Raw genomic sequence first — 17,302 nt, 5'->3', positions numbered from 1 at the left:
AACATGCAAAGAGTTTCTCTGCCAGAAGGCAGGACCCTTTCATTCCTGTGAAAGGAGAGAGGCCGTGGATGGGGTTTGCAAAAGGGAACGTCTGGATCTTAGGCGCCTGAGCTGTGCGTGTGTGCCTTGGAGGTTCGAGACTGGAGGAGGATTCTCATTCTGAATTGTCTGAAATCCTCCCTGAAGGTTAGAACAGGTCCCTCACCCAGCAGCGTCTCGCTGGAAAGAAAGCCCTTCTTCATTTACCACAGCATCTCACCCGCCGTGGGCGGTGCCTGCAGGTGGGAAAGGGAACCTGGGGCCTTGAGTGGGGTGCCTGCACTCAAGCCCAGGTTCCACTGCGTATGCACTCGGGAGAGACTCAGCAAGTTTCTTAACCTCTCTGTGCCTCAGTTTCTCTATCTGTCAAATGGGAAAGTGAGAGCTGCCTGCCTCCATCACACGTGGACCCTGGACCACTGCATGGTATTAGCATTTGTGAAAGCTCCTTGTACCTGGAGCGGTGACACAGGGTAGTTTTCGGCAGGTGGGCAAATTTGAGAACCAGTAAGCAGCCCATCAGTTTAAAACACAGGAAGATGCTTAAATTCTCATCTGTTTCCTCATCCCTGTCTGGTTCATATTCTAAGCACAGCTCTTATTGTATTTGGCCCCAGTGCCAGAAGCAGTAAAATCTATTGATGTAACATAAGCTATTTAAGTATTCGTAATCGTAGCCTCATTTTCATAAAGAGGGGGAAAACACAGATCTCTCGGGGCATTCCTGGAGATGCTCGTGTTTGGGAGGATATTTATAAGGAGCTGTTTTTTTGAGTTTGCTCTGCTGTGAAACCGTGTGATGAGTTAAGACTCTTATTTCACTAAATATCTCTTTTGCCATTTTTTCCCCATATGAGCAAAATTATGAATGATTTGTAAACATTTCCAGAATTCCCAAGATCAAAATATTGTCTTAGAACGCTCCTTTGGTATAATTGATTTGGGTTTTATCCCTGTGCCAAGGAAAGCACAAAAAATAATTCACCAGCATTTTTAATGTGAAGCAATATATGTAATTTACCAAAATAAGGTAAGATCTTAAAAATTTTAAGATTCTTTGACATGCTCCCCCCCCCCAACCCCTTGCATATTATTTTCCTGCAAGCATGCAGGCATTGTGAAGCTGGAAGTCCTCAGGGTCTTAGGAACAGAACAGTTATTTCCACCTGAGTTCTGAGGGTAACGGGGGACACTGGGAAGCGCTCAGGTTCTGTAGAGGGTGACTTGGACTCACACACAGAGCCCACTGCTCTGGGCAGCCATCCCCGTCCTGGGCCTCAGTTTCCACACGTGTCCAGTGAGGACACCGAGCTGTGAGTTGTCCCCGGGCTGCCTCTTCCTCCCGCCATCGCGGAGGTGGTGGCTTCCGTCTTCCTGGGCAGGTCGTACAGGTCAAGGCATGTTACCGTGGGGTCTGAATGCTGGCGCCCTTTGGACCTTAACCTGACTCTCCGTGTTTTATTTGATCCATATGCTATTTTGGAACTGGACAGTTTACAGAGAAGTCCAGTTGGGAACTCTTATTGAAAAAAATCAGAGGATTTGCAACCCTCGCTGCACATCACAACTTCGGTCCGGCTTGAGTTACAGCCGCCCCTTTGTTGGGTTGGAGAGTCTGGGCTCCCCTGCCTCCCACCTGCCCTGGTCTGGCCCACTGGTGTCACCTGCCCGGGACCTGTGCCCATGGGAGTTTGGTGACCCTTATAGAAGAATCCATTCTGTTCTCCTTTCCTAGTGGAGATTTGATTGTTAGTGGAAGTGTCTCTAAGAATAAAAGAGATCATCCTAACCTTTCGTGGGTCTATTTTAAGTTTAAGAAAAACCCTACCTTCCCAAGGTGCATTTGGCCCTTGCCGATTCCTCACGGAACTGTGCTGCGTTGTTCTGGCTTGTGTAATCAGCTCAGGTCTAAGAAAATCAGGCTGCAGGTGAGTCCAAGTTCAGTTGTGAACTGGCTCGGGGTCTTTGTAGGATGCTGTGGTCCACCTGAAGGCCCCAGGGAGCAAGGGCCAGGCTGTCATGGCCAGTCACCAGGAGGGTGGGGTCTGCTGCAAGGACAGGTGGGAGAAGCTTGGATCAGGGTCCAGATGTGACCCTGAGTGACATTTGAGGCTGATGCCGGTAGCATTCCAGCAGCACCCGCCAAGTGGACATGGAGTATGGGACCAGCAGTGACACAGCAGGGCACCAAAAGAGGAGCAGAGATCTAGGGGTCCCTGCTTTCCCCTCTGCCAGGGAGCCAGACCCTGCACCAGGGGTGGGCACCATGTGACCAGCTTAGTAGCATGGCTGGAGCAGGGTGTCTGCTGTCTGCTGTTCCTGCCCCAGCCCTGGGCCCCCACCTGTAACCACCGCACGGCCTTTTATGCATGCGTGCTCTTGGCCACTGATGTCATTTTTGTACTTTGTGTCTTTTAAAGACATTGTGATGCTCATAAATGAAACATTTGTGACAGAACACCTATTACTACATCAAAACATGCCTATTTAAAAATTTAGTTCGTAAGAGTTTATTTCACAAACCACTCTTAGCTGTGGTCCATATCCTGCTGGTATCCTTCTTTGATGAAAAGAGAGCAAGGAGGGGAGGCTATAGCTCAGTGCTCAGCATACACAAGGTCCTGAGTTCAATCCCCAGCACCTCCTCCAAAAATAAAACAAATAAGTAGACTTAATTATCTCCCCCCCTAAAATTTTTTTTTAATGAAACAAATTTCTGAAAAAAGAAAGAAACCAAGGCTTAGGAGAGCTGAGTAACTTGCAGCTGTCAGGAGCAGAGCCAGCATCCTCACCTTCTCTCCAGCATCCATTGTGGTACTAAGCCGGCTGCAGAAATTAAGGCTGATGGAGTCCCTGTAACACCTTCACAGACGATGCTCACGTGAACTGTGCAGGACATAGTGGACGCTCCAGCTTACAGGGCTGAAGGGACCATCAAAAGTTCTGTTTTTAAATGGTCTGCTCCATTTCAGAGCTGGTAATCACACAGTGTGTTTGGTGTGTGTCCATTAACTCTGTCATCCAGAGGGAATATTTAAATGTTTATTTTCTGTACTGTGATACACTGAACTCTATTAACCTTGAATGGATTTTGATAACACCATCAGGGGGCAGCAAACAGATCCTGCCTGAAATTACACAGTGAGGGAGTGATATTACCCGTGACATATTAAAAGCAAAGCGTTCTGTTAAATGATCATGACTGTTATTAGCCCATCCATTGGGTTCACCCTTTGGATCCTGGCTCTTAAAAGCATGTATAAGGTTCCTGGTGGAAGTTTTCCATGATTGATCCACTGCCTCCCCTCCTGTTCGCTCTGCCGTCCACAGCAGAGGCTCCTGCCCCACTTCCCTGGGGAGACTGCTTTCGTAGGGGCACCTGTAACCTCCATGTTGCCAAACCCAGTGGGCACTTCTCTGTCCTGATGGCAGACACAGTCAGCCATTCTCTCTCTGAAGCCTCTTCTTCCTTTGGTGTCTTTCTCAGTCTCTTTCTCTGGCTTCCCCACTTCAACTTTTCTGCCTGAGTTGTTCTCGGCCCCTTTGTTTTCTCCTTGCTGCCCCCTCTCCCCTGGGGTGGCTCATCCATTCCCATATTTATGAAGATGGGGATGAAGGTGATTCCCAAACTTACGCAGCTGGCCCAGAACCCTTCTCTGGGATGCTCAAATGCCTATCAGTTGTCCACATGGCAAACTCTTTAGATGTCTCACTGTTGTCACTAAAATGTGCACCTATCACCATGATCTTCCCTCGCTCCATAAACGGCTTCACCCGCCACCCAAGCCAGAATCCTGGGAATGATTCTTGGTTCATTCCAGATCGTTCAGCAGGTGTGCCCTGCATCTGCCCACACCTCTCCATCTCCTCTGCTCCCACCCTTGCCCAGACCTCAGCCATGGACCCAGACTGCTGCCCTGCTCCCCAGGCTTCTACACACGGCCCTCTAGAAGTCGGTCTTAGCGTAACAGCAGGTGATACTACAGTGAAAATTGGGTCCTGCTCTGTCTCTGCTCACCATCCTCAGTCACTTTCCAGGGAACGTAGAATCAAATCCAGACTCCCTCCCAGGGCCTGTGTCTTGTACCCCCCCCACCCCGTTTCCCCTGCTGTCACCTCCCCAGGAAGGACTTCTCTCACCACCCAGTCTAAAGTAGGTTGCCATGGCATTCTGAGTCTCAGCACCCTGCTCATTCTGCCGTAGAATGCCCTACAACGTGCAATCCTCTTTTGTTTTGAATCATTTGAATCCACACTTGAATACGTGTGTCACCAAGGGGAGGGACTATGCCTTGTCTTCTTTTTGCCCCTAGGGCCTGGAGTAGTAGGTTCTCAGTGAGTGAGAACTGCGTGAATAATTGGCAATCCAGACAGTAGTGTCTGCGGCCATGAAGTGGCGGCTCGTGGCTGTGGGCTAGAGCTAGTCTCTTGGCCTGTAGGCCGTAGAACTGAGAAGTAAGAGATGGTTCAGAACAAGGGCATTCTGCTCCTCCACTGCGCCTGGGGAGCAAAGCTCCATCTGCTTGGAACAAACTCGAGGTGGGGTGAGGTGGGTGGGGCGTTGGTACCATTTTATTATTAGATTCTCAGCGAGTTTTTAAATGCCATTGGAGTTTGCCGTCCTGTGTCTCAGGAAGCAAAACTCATAAAGCTCAAGAGATCTTGCGGATTGAGTTCACAGAGCCTTTCTGATCCCCAAAGACCTTCCTTCCTGGGTGTTTTTATCCCGTTTAATTTAGTGTCTTTGAAAGATCAATAGAAGAAGGTCAATTGCTGAGGCTGTTCTTATATTGTTTACAGATGTCAGAGCTGTTGACAGCCTAGCCCGTCTTCTGCTCTAAATCTGAGGGACTGGATAACAGCATCTTCCTATCCTAAGGGGAGAAAAACCTCTGTCCTGTTTGCCTGTGAATATTTTGTTCAACCAAGTATGCATGTATGATATTTTACCCTATACAGTTATCGGCTGGCCTGATGTAGCCTCTCTGTATTTTTCCTTTTTGCTCACCTGTGTCCTGATTCATGGACTCCTGTGTACACAGCCACTGTTTACCATCTAGGGCATGAATTTTGAGAATTCAGGTGGGCCATGGAGGGGCCAGAAGGGAGCCTGGATGGGCAAAGATGGGCCAGCGACAGGGCCAGTGACAGGGCCACGGGAGGAATCCTAGAGATGGCCAGGACTTCTTAACTTGATGTCCTCTCTGCTGCGTCTCTTTGCGTTTAGAGTCCACCATGTTTAATCCAGGATGACCTCGCCTCGAGATCCTTAAATTAATTACATCTCCGAAGACCCTTTTTGAAAGAAGGCAACATTTCAGGCTCTGGTAGTTTAGAGCATGGATGTATCTTTTGGAGGACCACCATTCAGTCCACCAGACGGATTATATTTTTCATTGGCCATTTGTATTGATGTTTCATACAGTTTTCAAAAGTTATACCCCATTTACAGTTATGACAAAATATTGGCTCTGTTCCCCGTGTTGTACAACACATCCTTGTGGCCTGTCATACACCCAGCAGTTTGTGCCTCCCACTTTCTGTCCCCTGTATTGTCCCCCCCCCCATGCTGGTAACCACTAGCTTGTTCTCTATACTGCAAAGTTTGTGTGACTATGTTTAAAAACTGATGGGGAAGTTTCTTCTGTGCAGCACAGGGAGCTGTGCTGTTCAATGCCTTGTAATGACCTTTAATGAAAAGGAATATGAAAATGAATATATGTGTGTATATGCATGACTGGGACACTGTGCTGTGCACCAGAAACTGACACATGGTAACAGACTGTGCTTTAGGTAAAAAAAAAAAAAAAACAAACCTGATGGCGGTAGTATGGCTCTTCCTAATAAGCAAGATGTACAACTCAGAAGCCACAGAAGAGAAGACTGGCAGATTTAATTACAGAAAAATTAAATGCTTCTAAATGATGAAAGATACTGTAAGCAAAGTTGAAAAGACAAGAGCAAAATGAAAGAAAATATTTGTCACGTACATCACAGATTCATCTGGGATGAATTGCACAGTCGCAAGATGGCTACAGAAGGATTAATTATTTTTCTGTTACTGTTTGTGGGCGTCCATTTTTAAACAGGAAAAAACAGCTCAAGCTGGCCAAGGTAGAGAAACTTGGTCACCTCGGTCAGTTTTCTCCTGAGTAACCCAGTGTGTCTCGAGTAGATCCTTGCCTCTCGGGGTTTCTCCTTTCCTTCTTAGAGTGTAGAGAGGAGGGCATGCGATGTTGTGTTTGCATCAATATGGGTGGTCGTGTGCCCAGTACGTCCACGAGCTCTTTGGAAGAAGAGGGTTGTCTTTTATCCAACTCTGAATCACCGGTGTTTAGGATTAGCCCATCACTCAGAGAATCTTTACTGACTCACATCGATTGGAAAGCTTTTAAAATCCCTGGTGCTTCCGTTTCCAGGGATATTAAGGGACAGGACTGCATTTATCGTATTCCCAGCAGGGCTGTTGTGAAGATTAATGTTTTAACATAAATGATCTCCTTTCAAAAGGCATTCATTAAGCTAAAGGTTTTTTTTTTTTTGAAGTGTACTTAGTTTTATAATAATCTGTATTTCAGTCGTGTCTGAACTATAAGCAGTAAGTTATTTGTGCTTTCTCATAGAACGTATGACATACAGAAGAACACAGAATTATCACCTGTAGTTTTACAGGAAGATCCTACACGGGAGCTTGGCGCACGGGAGGGCCAAGGTGGGGTGCTATAGGAGCAAGCCCCCTGACCTGATGTGCTGTTTCTCTTCTCCCCACCCTCCCCCCACCCTGGCTCCCCAGCGAGCTGAGGCAGAAGCTGGATGAGGAGGGCAGCAAGTGCAGCATCCTGTCCAAGCACCAGAAGTTCGTGGAGCACTGCTGCATGCGCTGCTGCGCGCCCTTCACCTTCCTCGTCAACACCAAGCGCCGCTGCGGGGACTGCAGGTTCAACGTCTGCAAGGGCTGCTGCTCCTACCAGAAGCGCGAGAAGCTGTGGCTCTGCTGCGTGTGCCAGCAGGCGAGGTGAGTGGCCGGGGGCCTCAGCTGGTGGCCCCCTCTCCCTTCTACCAGGTGCGGGACTGATTCCACCTGTCCTGCGTTTCACGCCGTTACACCCAGGAGGAGCCTGTGGCCCTGTTTCCCCTCGTCCCCGCACGCTGCTGAGCCTCAATCTGCGGGTCCTGGCGGGCAGGACCTGGTCTTCGTCATCTCGGTACCCGCACAGGTTAAGCACGCCGCCTCGCGCACGGTGCAGTGCCCAGCGCGGGTGGGCTTGATGGCTCGGGACCCAGGCTGTGTCTCACGGACCAGCAGTTCTCTTTCAGGGTAGAACAAAGCCCGGAAAAACAGACGAGTGATGACTTAGCTGAACTGACAGCTTCATGTATGCCCCTCTCTCAGCTCTAGCAGAGGTACCCTTTGTCGTGGTGGAGAAGGGGCCCGCGGCTTTCTGCACAGCCTCTCAGGGGCCCCTCGGTGAGAGGAGAGGTGGGTTGAGGATGGCAGTGATGCCCACGGTTTCAGAGCAGTAGAGATAGAAAGCGGAGAAGCAGACCTCTCAGAGGAGACCAGGAAGTCCTGTGTATTGCCCAGTCCCTGCGACACACACACACGCAATGGCCACCTTGTCCTGCACTTCCCAGGTGCATTTGGAAGATTCTGCCTTGGGCGCTCTGACACACACAGACTGTAGACTTTCTGGGGCCGTTAAGGCCATCCTGAGATGTTAAAGGGACTCACTCTCCAGACTGTACCTCTGGGGGAACAGTATAATGTTTAGGTCTGGAGAAAACCTTTTTCCTTTATTTTTGTGACATCTCTACTCTGGCCCAGAAGGTGTTAGCAGTGTCTGCTTGGAGGTGGAATGAAGGCTGTTAATAAATTCTGGTTTCAACACTTTAATAAGAATTTTAATCTATTACTCAAAACTCCTGACATAAATGAAAATCTATGATCCCCTTGAGGGTGTCAGTCTCGTTTAAATGTGTGGCAGATTCCTGGTTCATGAATTCTTGCTGGATTTTTTTTTTAATTAATGAATTTGGAAGTCCTAAAATTTACTCAATGGAATCTTATTACAGAGAAGGTGCTACATTCTAAGTACACTTAGTATAGTCTTAGCCACTCATCTGGGTAGGACTTCAGTTTGTGTGATAAGAGCAAGTGGGTGACTGGAAATACAAGTTGTGGTCTAAGGTATTTCTGATGTCGGCATTGCCCCCGACTTGGACCTCCTGTATTCCTAGTAGATAACCTCTCTCTACAGCGTAGGGTTTATAATGCGTGCAGATATATCATATGTCCAAGTAGGATGTACGTGTCTGTGTGTATAACAGACTGAGATCTCTCCATGAAGTGGGCAACTTTTACATCCTTTTGGCTTTTCTGTACTTTCCACAGTTTCTACACTCAACACTTACTACTTACGCTTATGTACTCAGGAAAACAGTGAGTGTTATTCATAAACATATGATGACCTTTCAGGAAGAAACAAATCCTAAAACCAGGTCAAGAATAAAAACAATCTTTTTTCTTTTTTTCAGAGATTGTAGGAGTTCAGGGTAGTAGAGAATTTTCTAACTCTGGCTTGGCAGAAGCGATCTGGAGTCCTGTGTCTGCAGTGTAGAAATTACATAAAATAAGGAAGCATTCAGAAAGCCCTGCATCGCTTATCCCCGCGTGGATGCGCTTCAGCAAAGCTTGTATGCAGTTGTGAAGCAGATCTGAGCCCGGGTGAGGGGCGGACCCAGCGGTTCTCTCAAGGGTCTGTGTCGCTGCCCAGGGGGAAGTTTAGACGTAGCATTTGCAGGGATATTTTGATTATCACAGTGACTGGGACTGCCACTGACCTCTGGTGCCTGGGGGGTGGGGAGCAGTCACAGGCCGAGAAGAGCTGTTCCCTCTAAAACCCCAGGAAGGTTCTACGTGAACGATGGCAGGTGACTAGACCGAGCGGGTGTTTCCCGAGTAGAGAGGAGAGAGAAGGGGTCCTGAGCCTGGGCTGGATGTTGTGCTCAGAGTGCGTGGCAGGCCTTTGTTTCTACCCAGAGAGACCCGGTTAGCACTGGCTCCATTGTGAAGGGGATTAATCCACATGGAACCCAACTTTTCATCTTCCCGATACGCCACAGACGCCCTGAAACGAGGCCTCAGAGGTGGTGATCGCAGTGTCGACTCAAACATTTATAAAGTGCTAGTCAGCAGCCAGGCGTGGTGAGTGAGCCACCTCAGTGGAGTTGTCCTCACCTCCGCGTGTTGTTATCCATACAAATCCATTTTTACGTGGTGGTCATCGTGGTGACACCTGCTGCTGCTTTACTTAAATGCATCCGCTCTTATCCACATTTCTATGCAGTATTCACAGTTGAGTGCCTGTTTAATTGTCTCTCCTGCGGTGGTACCACGATTGATTAACCCATTTTTGTACTGTAAATGCTGGCATTTCTCTTCCCAGTTTTATTTTGCAGCTACAGGCAGTGCTCCCATGAGCATCTTTATACACATGTCCTTTTGCTTCTGGTTATTTTCTTGAGAAAATATCTAGGAACAGAACTCTTGGCTCAAAGGCTGTGTATGTTTTTGACTCTTTTTAAATAGGACCATTGTGTTTTCTCCCAGAGTCGTACAGACTTGTTCTGCCATCAGATATAAACGTGAATTTCAGCACAAACTCCACTGTCAGGGTCCCTCATTTTTAAAATAATTACGATTTGGCTGGGAATAAAATAGCGTTTTCCTGGATGAGAGTAAAGTGTACCAGTGACTTTGAACTGTGTTCCTCCAGTTTCCTTGAAAGAGTCTGTTAACCTCTTGAGGTGGTTGGGGATATAATGTCAGATTCATGACACTTAAAACCACAGTCGCTCTTGAGGATGGATTGTCTAGGATTTTCTCTCAGCGAGATTATTTAGCCCGGAAAGTCAAACAGCAACTCTGCACAAAATCCCATATTCATTCACCTTTTCAGCACCTCGGGCAGATACGAAATGGCATCGAATATGTATCCGTCGAGGACGTGGCATTCGAGTGGTGCGCAGGACAGCGGGAAAGGTTCCCCCAGTCACCTTGGGTGGTGGTGAGTCACGGAGGCAAGGAGGGGTGAGCGAGAGGAAAAAGGACCTCATCTCTGGCTTTAGTTCCAAACCCTTTGCTGGTTTTTCATTAACGTTTTAGCTTGTGGCCGTTACGCTTTCATGTGGAGAGCACCACTTCGGTGTTGCCAGGATCGGGGTGAAGGGTTCATTTCCACTGTTCGCTGTCAGGAAGCTGTGAAGATATTATTGGAAAACACTCTGTTCTGTGTCAGCAGCTGGAAAACCCTGGCAGAGCCCCATTTTCACTCATCCCCCTTTATATTATACATATATGTATATGAATGAGAAGCAAAGCCTGGCTTGTCCCATGTATCTCAATATATAGTCTTACAGTCCTGACTTTCTAAATAAATGAGGGTGTGGTAGCTGGTTACTCATGGGAAAATGATTGGAGACAACAAGTAGGTTGAAAACAGGACTCCTTGGAAGAGCAGAAGCTCAACACCCATTTTAAGGGTGCCCCTGGCTGCCCCTTCTCCCCCACACCCTGGCAATGGCCTCACAGAAGCCACACACACCCCCCCCCCGCCGCCACCCCCCCCCATCCTTACTGCTGTTACACACGTGACTTCTCAGGTCCTTTTCATTTGCTCATTTCATCTAAAAAAATCAGAACATGTTCTAATCCAACCTACCCCCAGGCCAGATCTCACAAGATACGTGTTTTTAACTTTTAAAATTCTAGTAAAATATACACTTAACCATTTTAATGTTATTTTTAAAAAAATCATGGGACAGCATCTCCTCCTCCTCCTTCTGCTTCCCCCTCCCCCCACCACACACACAAAAACCAGCATGGATTTTACCTCCAGATATTTCATCTTGATCTGGAGGGTAGGATTATGGCTGATATTTTTTTTCTTTACAGTTTAATGTATTTCAGAAATTCCAATGTTATTTTTTTAAGCTGGAAAAAAAAAGAAACATCCAATTTTCTTTTGAGTTTTGTGAAATAAACAGACAGTTCTCGAATTACGAAAATAAGGTGGCATTGCTATGAAGTCAGTGTGCTTCAAGACAGCTGTCTACAGTGACATTCAGAACTGAGGCACAGTAATAAACAGATATGTAGACAGCATCTCATGAGCTAGTCCCGTGACAATCCTGCAGACACCATGAGGGTGATTTTGTTGATATCAATAACCCCCTCCCTCTGCATGTGACAGGTTACAGGGCACCTGCTCATTTCAGTTAAGGGGGACACAAAACCATGAGCCTTTTGTGCCCCATTTTAAAATGCATTTTCAAATTTTAAATGGTGTGTATCCCAAAACACTGCTGAATTCAGGAACCCTATTCTTCACCTCGACCTTTGCAGATGGATAGCCTCTCACAGGTGCCTTGGGCGCTGGTAAGAAAGATTCCAGTGTCTCCTCTGCCTGCCTCACCCCCAAGCCTCCCACCTTAGCACTTGGGACGTAGCTTCTCATGCAGCAGCAGGCAGGTGGTTCTGCCAGGGACTGGCTTGTGCTCTGGAGAGAGGAGCCCAAGTTTAAGAGCTGCTACAGACCCTAGGTTTGGCAGGAGGGGTGAGGTGGTGCTGAGACTTCTGCCTGTCAAAGCATGATTTGGAGTTCCTTTGGAAAGTGGAACGTGCTCGGAGACCTCAGGACCCTCCTCTCCCTCCCTCCCCTTCCCTGTCTCCATTTCCACTTCATTTGAACTCTTTAGTCCCTGGGATGAGGCCACGTGGTGAGGAGGGACTTTCAGGAGAAAGGACTGGATTTTTCATTCAGCAGTGAAAAAACCCAGGGAGAGTAGACGGGGTTTGTCAGAGAACCCTCTCCACTGATACTTGTCAGCAGAGATAAAGGGATTTTAAAATGTTGTCTTTAGAATTCGATGACATGTAAGGTCACATAATTTATCATTTAAGCCTTCTGGGACAGTTCTGAGAGTGAAAGAGAGTGCCCTTAATTACAGTAGGACCGACAGACATAAACGGGGATGGCTGTGGGCCAAGTGGACTACCTGGTGTTCCTAATTAGGTAACTCCCGTCGCTTTCGTCCATGGAAAAGCTGTCCTTGGTGTGTATCTCTAACTTTTCAGTGCCCGTTAGGCCTGGGCCCTAGATCTGGGGAGCCCTACACAGCTGTTATACTGAGTCAGGGAAATTCAGCTCCATCTGGGGGACTACAGTGCCCCAGAACCCGCCTGGAGAGTCGTGTTGGTAGCTCGCACCTCTGTCAAAGGCAGCCAGACCCTAAGCTTAAAGCCTCTGGCTTTTAGATCACTTACATGTGCTAAAAACAGTCAGGACTTACTCTGGTTTTAAGTGAGACAGAACAGGAGCCCAGGTACCATGCACTTGCTTAAGCATGCTGTCCTTTTGTGAATTCTTGAAACTTTCATCCCAAAAGCCTTTGCAAAACTGATCCCGGATCCTAGAGTGCATGTGTGCTGGCTAATGGGTATTTCATGTCTAGTTCCTTTGTAATTTTTTCAGTGTATGTTTTACACATTTTGAGGCTATGTTATTAGATACCTACACGTAAAATTAATTCTAATTATATGTTGATTTTCAGGGTTTTCTAGGAAAGTATTCCTATGATATACCAGGAAATTTATTTTTTCTTCCTTCCGAACCTTTATAAATTTCATTTCTTATTTTGCTCCCCTGCCCAGACCTCTAGAAAAATTTAAATAACATTAGTGATCACCATCAACCTTGGATGGTTCCTGATCTTAAGGGAAATGGTGCTGACATTTCACCAGCATGTGTGATGTTGGCTGCAGGGCGGTGGGGGTGCTCCTTTCCAGAGTTAAGAAAGTTCCTTTTTATTCCTAGACTGCCAAGAGATTTTAACATAAATGGGTACTTTTTCTTCTTTCTTAATTTGCTGGATTATAATAATTAGTTTTCTAAATTTCTAAAATTGCAATAATTACTTTTTTAGTCTTCTAATAAGTAAGCCAGCTTGCATTCCTGGCAGAAACTCCACTTAGTCATGTGTCTTTGTATACTTTGAATTTGTTAGAATGTTTGCACCTATGTTCACAGCTGAGATTGGCCTGTAATTTTCTAATCTTTTGCTTTTCTTTGTCAGATTTTGGCTTGTGGTATTGATGTTACACGATCCACACTGAGTGGGAGTGAGTTGAGTATTGTGCCTTCTTTTTCCGTTTTCTCAAAAGCTCCGTATAAAATTAAGTGACTTGTTCCTTACTTTGTAGTAGAACTTGCTTGCTTGGGACTGGTGGCTTCTTTTTAAGAAGAACATTTTACTGCTGATTCGGTTTCTTTAATGAGTGTAGAATTATTCATGATTTTCTCCTTTATCTTGATTTGGCTTTTAGTGAGGTGTGTGCTCTAGAATTTGTGCTCTGACTTTCCACTTAGTTTGCATACTGTTGTTTACAGTCTCATTTTATTCACTCTAATTTGTCTGCATTTATAGCATCATTTCTATTACACTTTGTGCCTCTTTTATTTTTTAAGGCAGGGGGTTAGCTTTTTTTTTTAATTTTCAGAAACCAACTTCTGACTTGCTAGGCTCTCTCTATTAAATATTTGCCTTTTTATCCTATTAATTTCTGTTCTTTTTTTTTCCCTTCTACTTTCTTTGGGCTTTTTCTGCTGTCCTCTGTCTAATTTCTGAAGTTGGATGCTTAACTCATTTACTTTCAGTCTTTCTTTTCTCACTAAGTGCCTCTTTATGTACCACGGTGACTGCATCTCACACAGGATATAGTTTTATCGTCATTCATTTCCAAGAATTTTTCATTTCTATTTTGATTTTTTTCTTTGACCCATGTGGTATATAATAATACATTTTTTAAATTGCCAAACTATGAGGTTTTTCTGATTGTCTTTTTGTTATTGTTACAAACTTAATTACATTTTGCTCAGAGACTGTGGCCATATGATACCGGGTCTTTGAAATTTGTTGAGGCTTGCCCAAGTTGTGGTCAATTTCCGTAAATATCCCACGGGTATTTGAAAAGAAAATATATTCATGAATTACTATGTAGAACATATGATCATCCTATATATGGTAAGTCGATCAAGCCTGGAATTGCGTATAACCTACATTCTTAAATATCCTATATTCTTGCTCATTCCTCGCGTGCTTGATATCTTAGTTACTAAGAGAGGCATTTCAAAATCTATGACAATAGTAGGTTTGTCTATTTCCCTTTCGGTAATTCTTTCGGTTTATGTTTTATACGTTTTGAGGCTATGTTATTAGGTTTACAACATTCCTTTTTCACTTTGGTTGTCTGTGGTGCATTATGGGTAATTTGTTTACATCTGCCCTTCATTTCACTAATTCTCTGTCAAGTTTTGTTTAATCTACTGAATAACCGATCCATCAAGACTGCAATTTCAACTATAGCATTTTTTTTTTCACTTTTGGAAATTTTTTTCTTTTCCAATCTGATGGATCATCTCATAATTACTGTTCCTTGCTCATAATTTCAATACTCTTATTTCTTTACACTTATTAAACATAGTTATTTTATTTTCTATCTGATAATTCTAGTATCTGAGAGATTCGCTGGTCTGATTCTTCTGGCTCTTGTTTCTCCTGACTCTTGCTCAGGATTATCTAGATTCAGCAGATCTCTGAGCCTTAGATTTTGTTGTCGTTGACGACCAATAGAGATAATGAGAATTCAGGCTGAAACTTGAGGAAAGGTTTGTGGTTATGACTTGAGTTGATAATTTTTCAGAGGAGATTTTTAACATACCCATTTTCAAAGAAGATTCATTCCATTCATCACCAGATGTTCCTTTGCTGCCCCCTTCTGCATGGTGGGTTTATTTCTAGGTGGCTCTAAACACTAAAACATACAACCCTATGGTGTCCAAGCTTCATATGAAAGGTCTCTTATTAGATTTCCCCATGTTGGTGGGAGCCCTACCGTTTATTTCTCATGCCTTGCACCCAGCACAGTTATCAAAAGAGCAGCTTCGGATTGTCTGGATTCAGCTGAAATCCTCTGGGCAAAAAGCACCTCCATATTTGTTTACTTCCTTGAATTCTCATTTTTGCATAGTTTTTAGCTTTGAAGATTTCTAATTTTCTTTACTTATTTTCAGGGAATTACAATTTAGGGTACCTAATTCACCAGACTGCTGGAAATGGAAATCAGCCTGCACATGTTAGGTTACGACAGGACCACAGTTCAGTGGTACCGTCCCTCTTGGACGGCCCTCAGACCCAGCCTGGCGTTTCTGACCCTCGCAGCAGCTGAAGCCCAAGAGCAGGTGGCTGAAATCAGTAGCTCCCTGCCAGTCCGAGAAGTCTGCATTTAACCCATCCCAAAGGCTTTGGACTCTCTCAAAATGTCAGGCACCTGCCTCTTGCATGTGTTTTTCATTAACGTCTTAGTCAATTTACATTTAATTACCCAAAATGATGAACTTCAAGCTCATCTGTTTTCTGGGCCGGGAATCAACAATTCATCTCTCCAGTATTTAGTGCTCTGTGTACTTTTCCTGTGATCATTAGGCTTCATACGACGTGGGAATTCTATCATCTTAATTAGCGCCTAGTTACCAGCTTATTTAAAGGATTAATCTTATTGCCAATGACAGTGGCTGGGGGAAAACAAAAACAATGAGTTTTCACCCTGCTTCTTACATGGCCCCTTGCAGTGTGGCCACCTAATCAGAAAGGGAGATGATGTGTGTGTAAAAGGTGCAGTCTTCATCCTGACTCTTGGGGAATCAGTGGCGTCTCTTGAGCAGATAAATTGGGGGAAATGGTTCCATAACTCTTTCTACAGTAAGATACTTAATAAAATAAAAGTCATATTAAAATCAAAGTTTCTGTCTGTAAAAATAGTCCAGAATAATACTGGGTCATTTTGAGTGAGGAACCCAATTTGAAGAAGCTGAGCATTATCTTAACCTGTAATAGCTGTTGAATAGATGTTTGACTGATGCCAAGATTAGAAAACCAAATCTCTTGGTAGCTCATTCAGGAGCTGACAGGGATTCAGTGATTCCTCTGACACCCATTTAATGAGTGGCCACTATGTGGTAGGCGCTGTGTTCCAGCATTAGGGGTCCAGAAATGACCAGAATTGGGACACCAGCTCTTTTTTTTTCTACTGAATTTTTAATATAGCTTAAATTTAGCCACTTTAAGAAGTGGAGGGGAAGGATATAGCTAGCTCAGTGGTAGAGCACAGGCCTAGCATGTAGGAAGGTCCTGGGTTCAATCCCCAGGCCCTCCATTAAGTAAATAAATAAATCAATCTAATTACCTCCCCCCAAAGCAACAAAAAAGGTGGTTACTGTTGGGGAGGGTATAGCTCAGTGGTAGAGTGTGTGCTTAGTGTGCAGGAGGTCCTGGGTTCAATCCTCAGTACCTCCATTAAATAAGTTAATAAATTAATTAATTACCTCTCCCCTCAAAAAATCCTAAATAAATAAAAGTAAAATATTAAAAAAAAAAAAAAGAAGTGGCTACCAACTGAATAGTACAGTTCTAATGTGTCATAGGTCAAAACCAGTGGTTTCTGTGAGGGACTTCTCTAATTACTGCTGAAGGGTAGTTGGGTAGCTGTTAGTAGAAAGAGAAGAAAGCTCTTAACAGATCTATGCAGTCACTGACACAAGACCTTAACTTCCCCACAGCTTCCAGAGCGGTAGGTAGCACAACCTGTGTGAGGGGTCTGAGGGAGATTCTTGGGGAGACCTGAGTGTGCCCTGCCAGCTCCTGGCTAATGCCAGTGGGAGTAAAAGGCCTAGGATTTTGGTCACTCAGCTGGGAAGAGGGCTGTGGTTCCACTCACAGAGTCTGAGGCTGGGGCCATGCCTGAGGCATCTGTGCATGGAAACCATTGCGGTGGGGCTGGCGGGGAGCTGGAGGTGGGCTCGCTTCCTGACAGGGCTTCCAGAGCCAGAGGAGGGGTTAGAGGTGGAAGGAGGACCTGAGGGCCCTTTCTGGCCACTTGCAGGCTGAATAGGCCCTTTCGTTTGTGGGGATTAAGGTCTTGTTCTTGTTCTTGCACACTGTGCAGGGATCCAGCTTGCTCACAAAGGAGCTGGTCTTTTCCTTGAGTAGGTGGGTGATGTTAGGAATTTAGGAATGTATAGAGCCATACAGTTTGAAATGATGCAAAGTCTGGGGAGATGTGAAGGTGTATTCCCCTGATTGTGTTTATTGAAGAGGTAAAAATTATCCCCTCTCACCTTGCTTCCAAGGATTCACCAGGAAGGGA

The 17,302-nt window shown here is 45.4% G+C and overlaps 1 protein-coding gene across 1 annotated transcript in view; it reads left to right on the top strand.

Moving 5' to 3' along the window:
• The window catches only part of MYRIP (myosin VIIA and Rab interacting protein), a 153,825-nt gene that overhangs the window by 65,238 nt on the left and 71,285 nt on the right, over positions 1-17,302 (top strand). The window contains 1 exon segment of the mRNA XM_032459177.1: positions 6,833-7,054. Coding sequence (XP_032315068.1) covers positions 6,833-7,054 — 222 coding nt within the window.

Source organism: Camelus ferus, chromosome 17, assembly GCF_009834535.1.
Source record: "Camelus ferus isolate YT-003-E chromosome 17, BCGSAC_Cfer_1.0, whole genome shotgun sequence".
Classification (NCBI taxonomy): domain Eukaryota; kingdom Metazoa; phylum Chordata; class Mammalia; order Artiodactyla; family Camelidae; genus Camelus; species Camelus ferus.
This window is presented reverse-complemented; position numbering and strand designations above follow the sequence as displayed.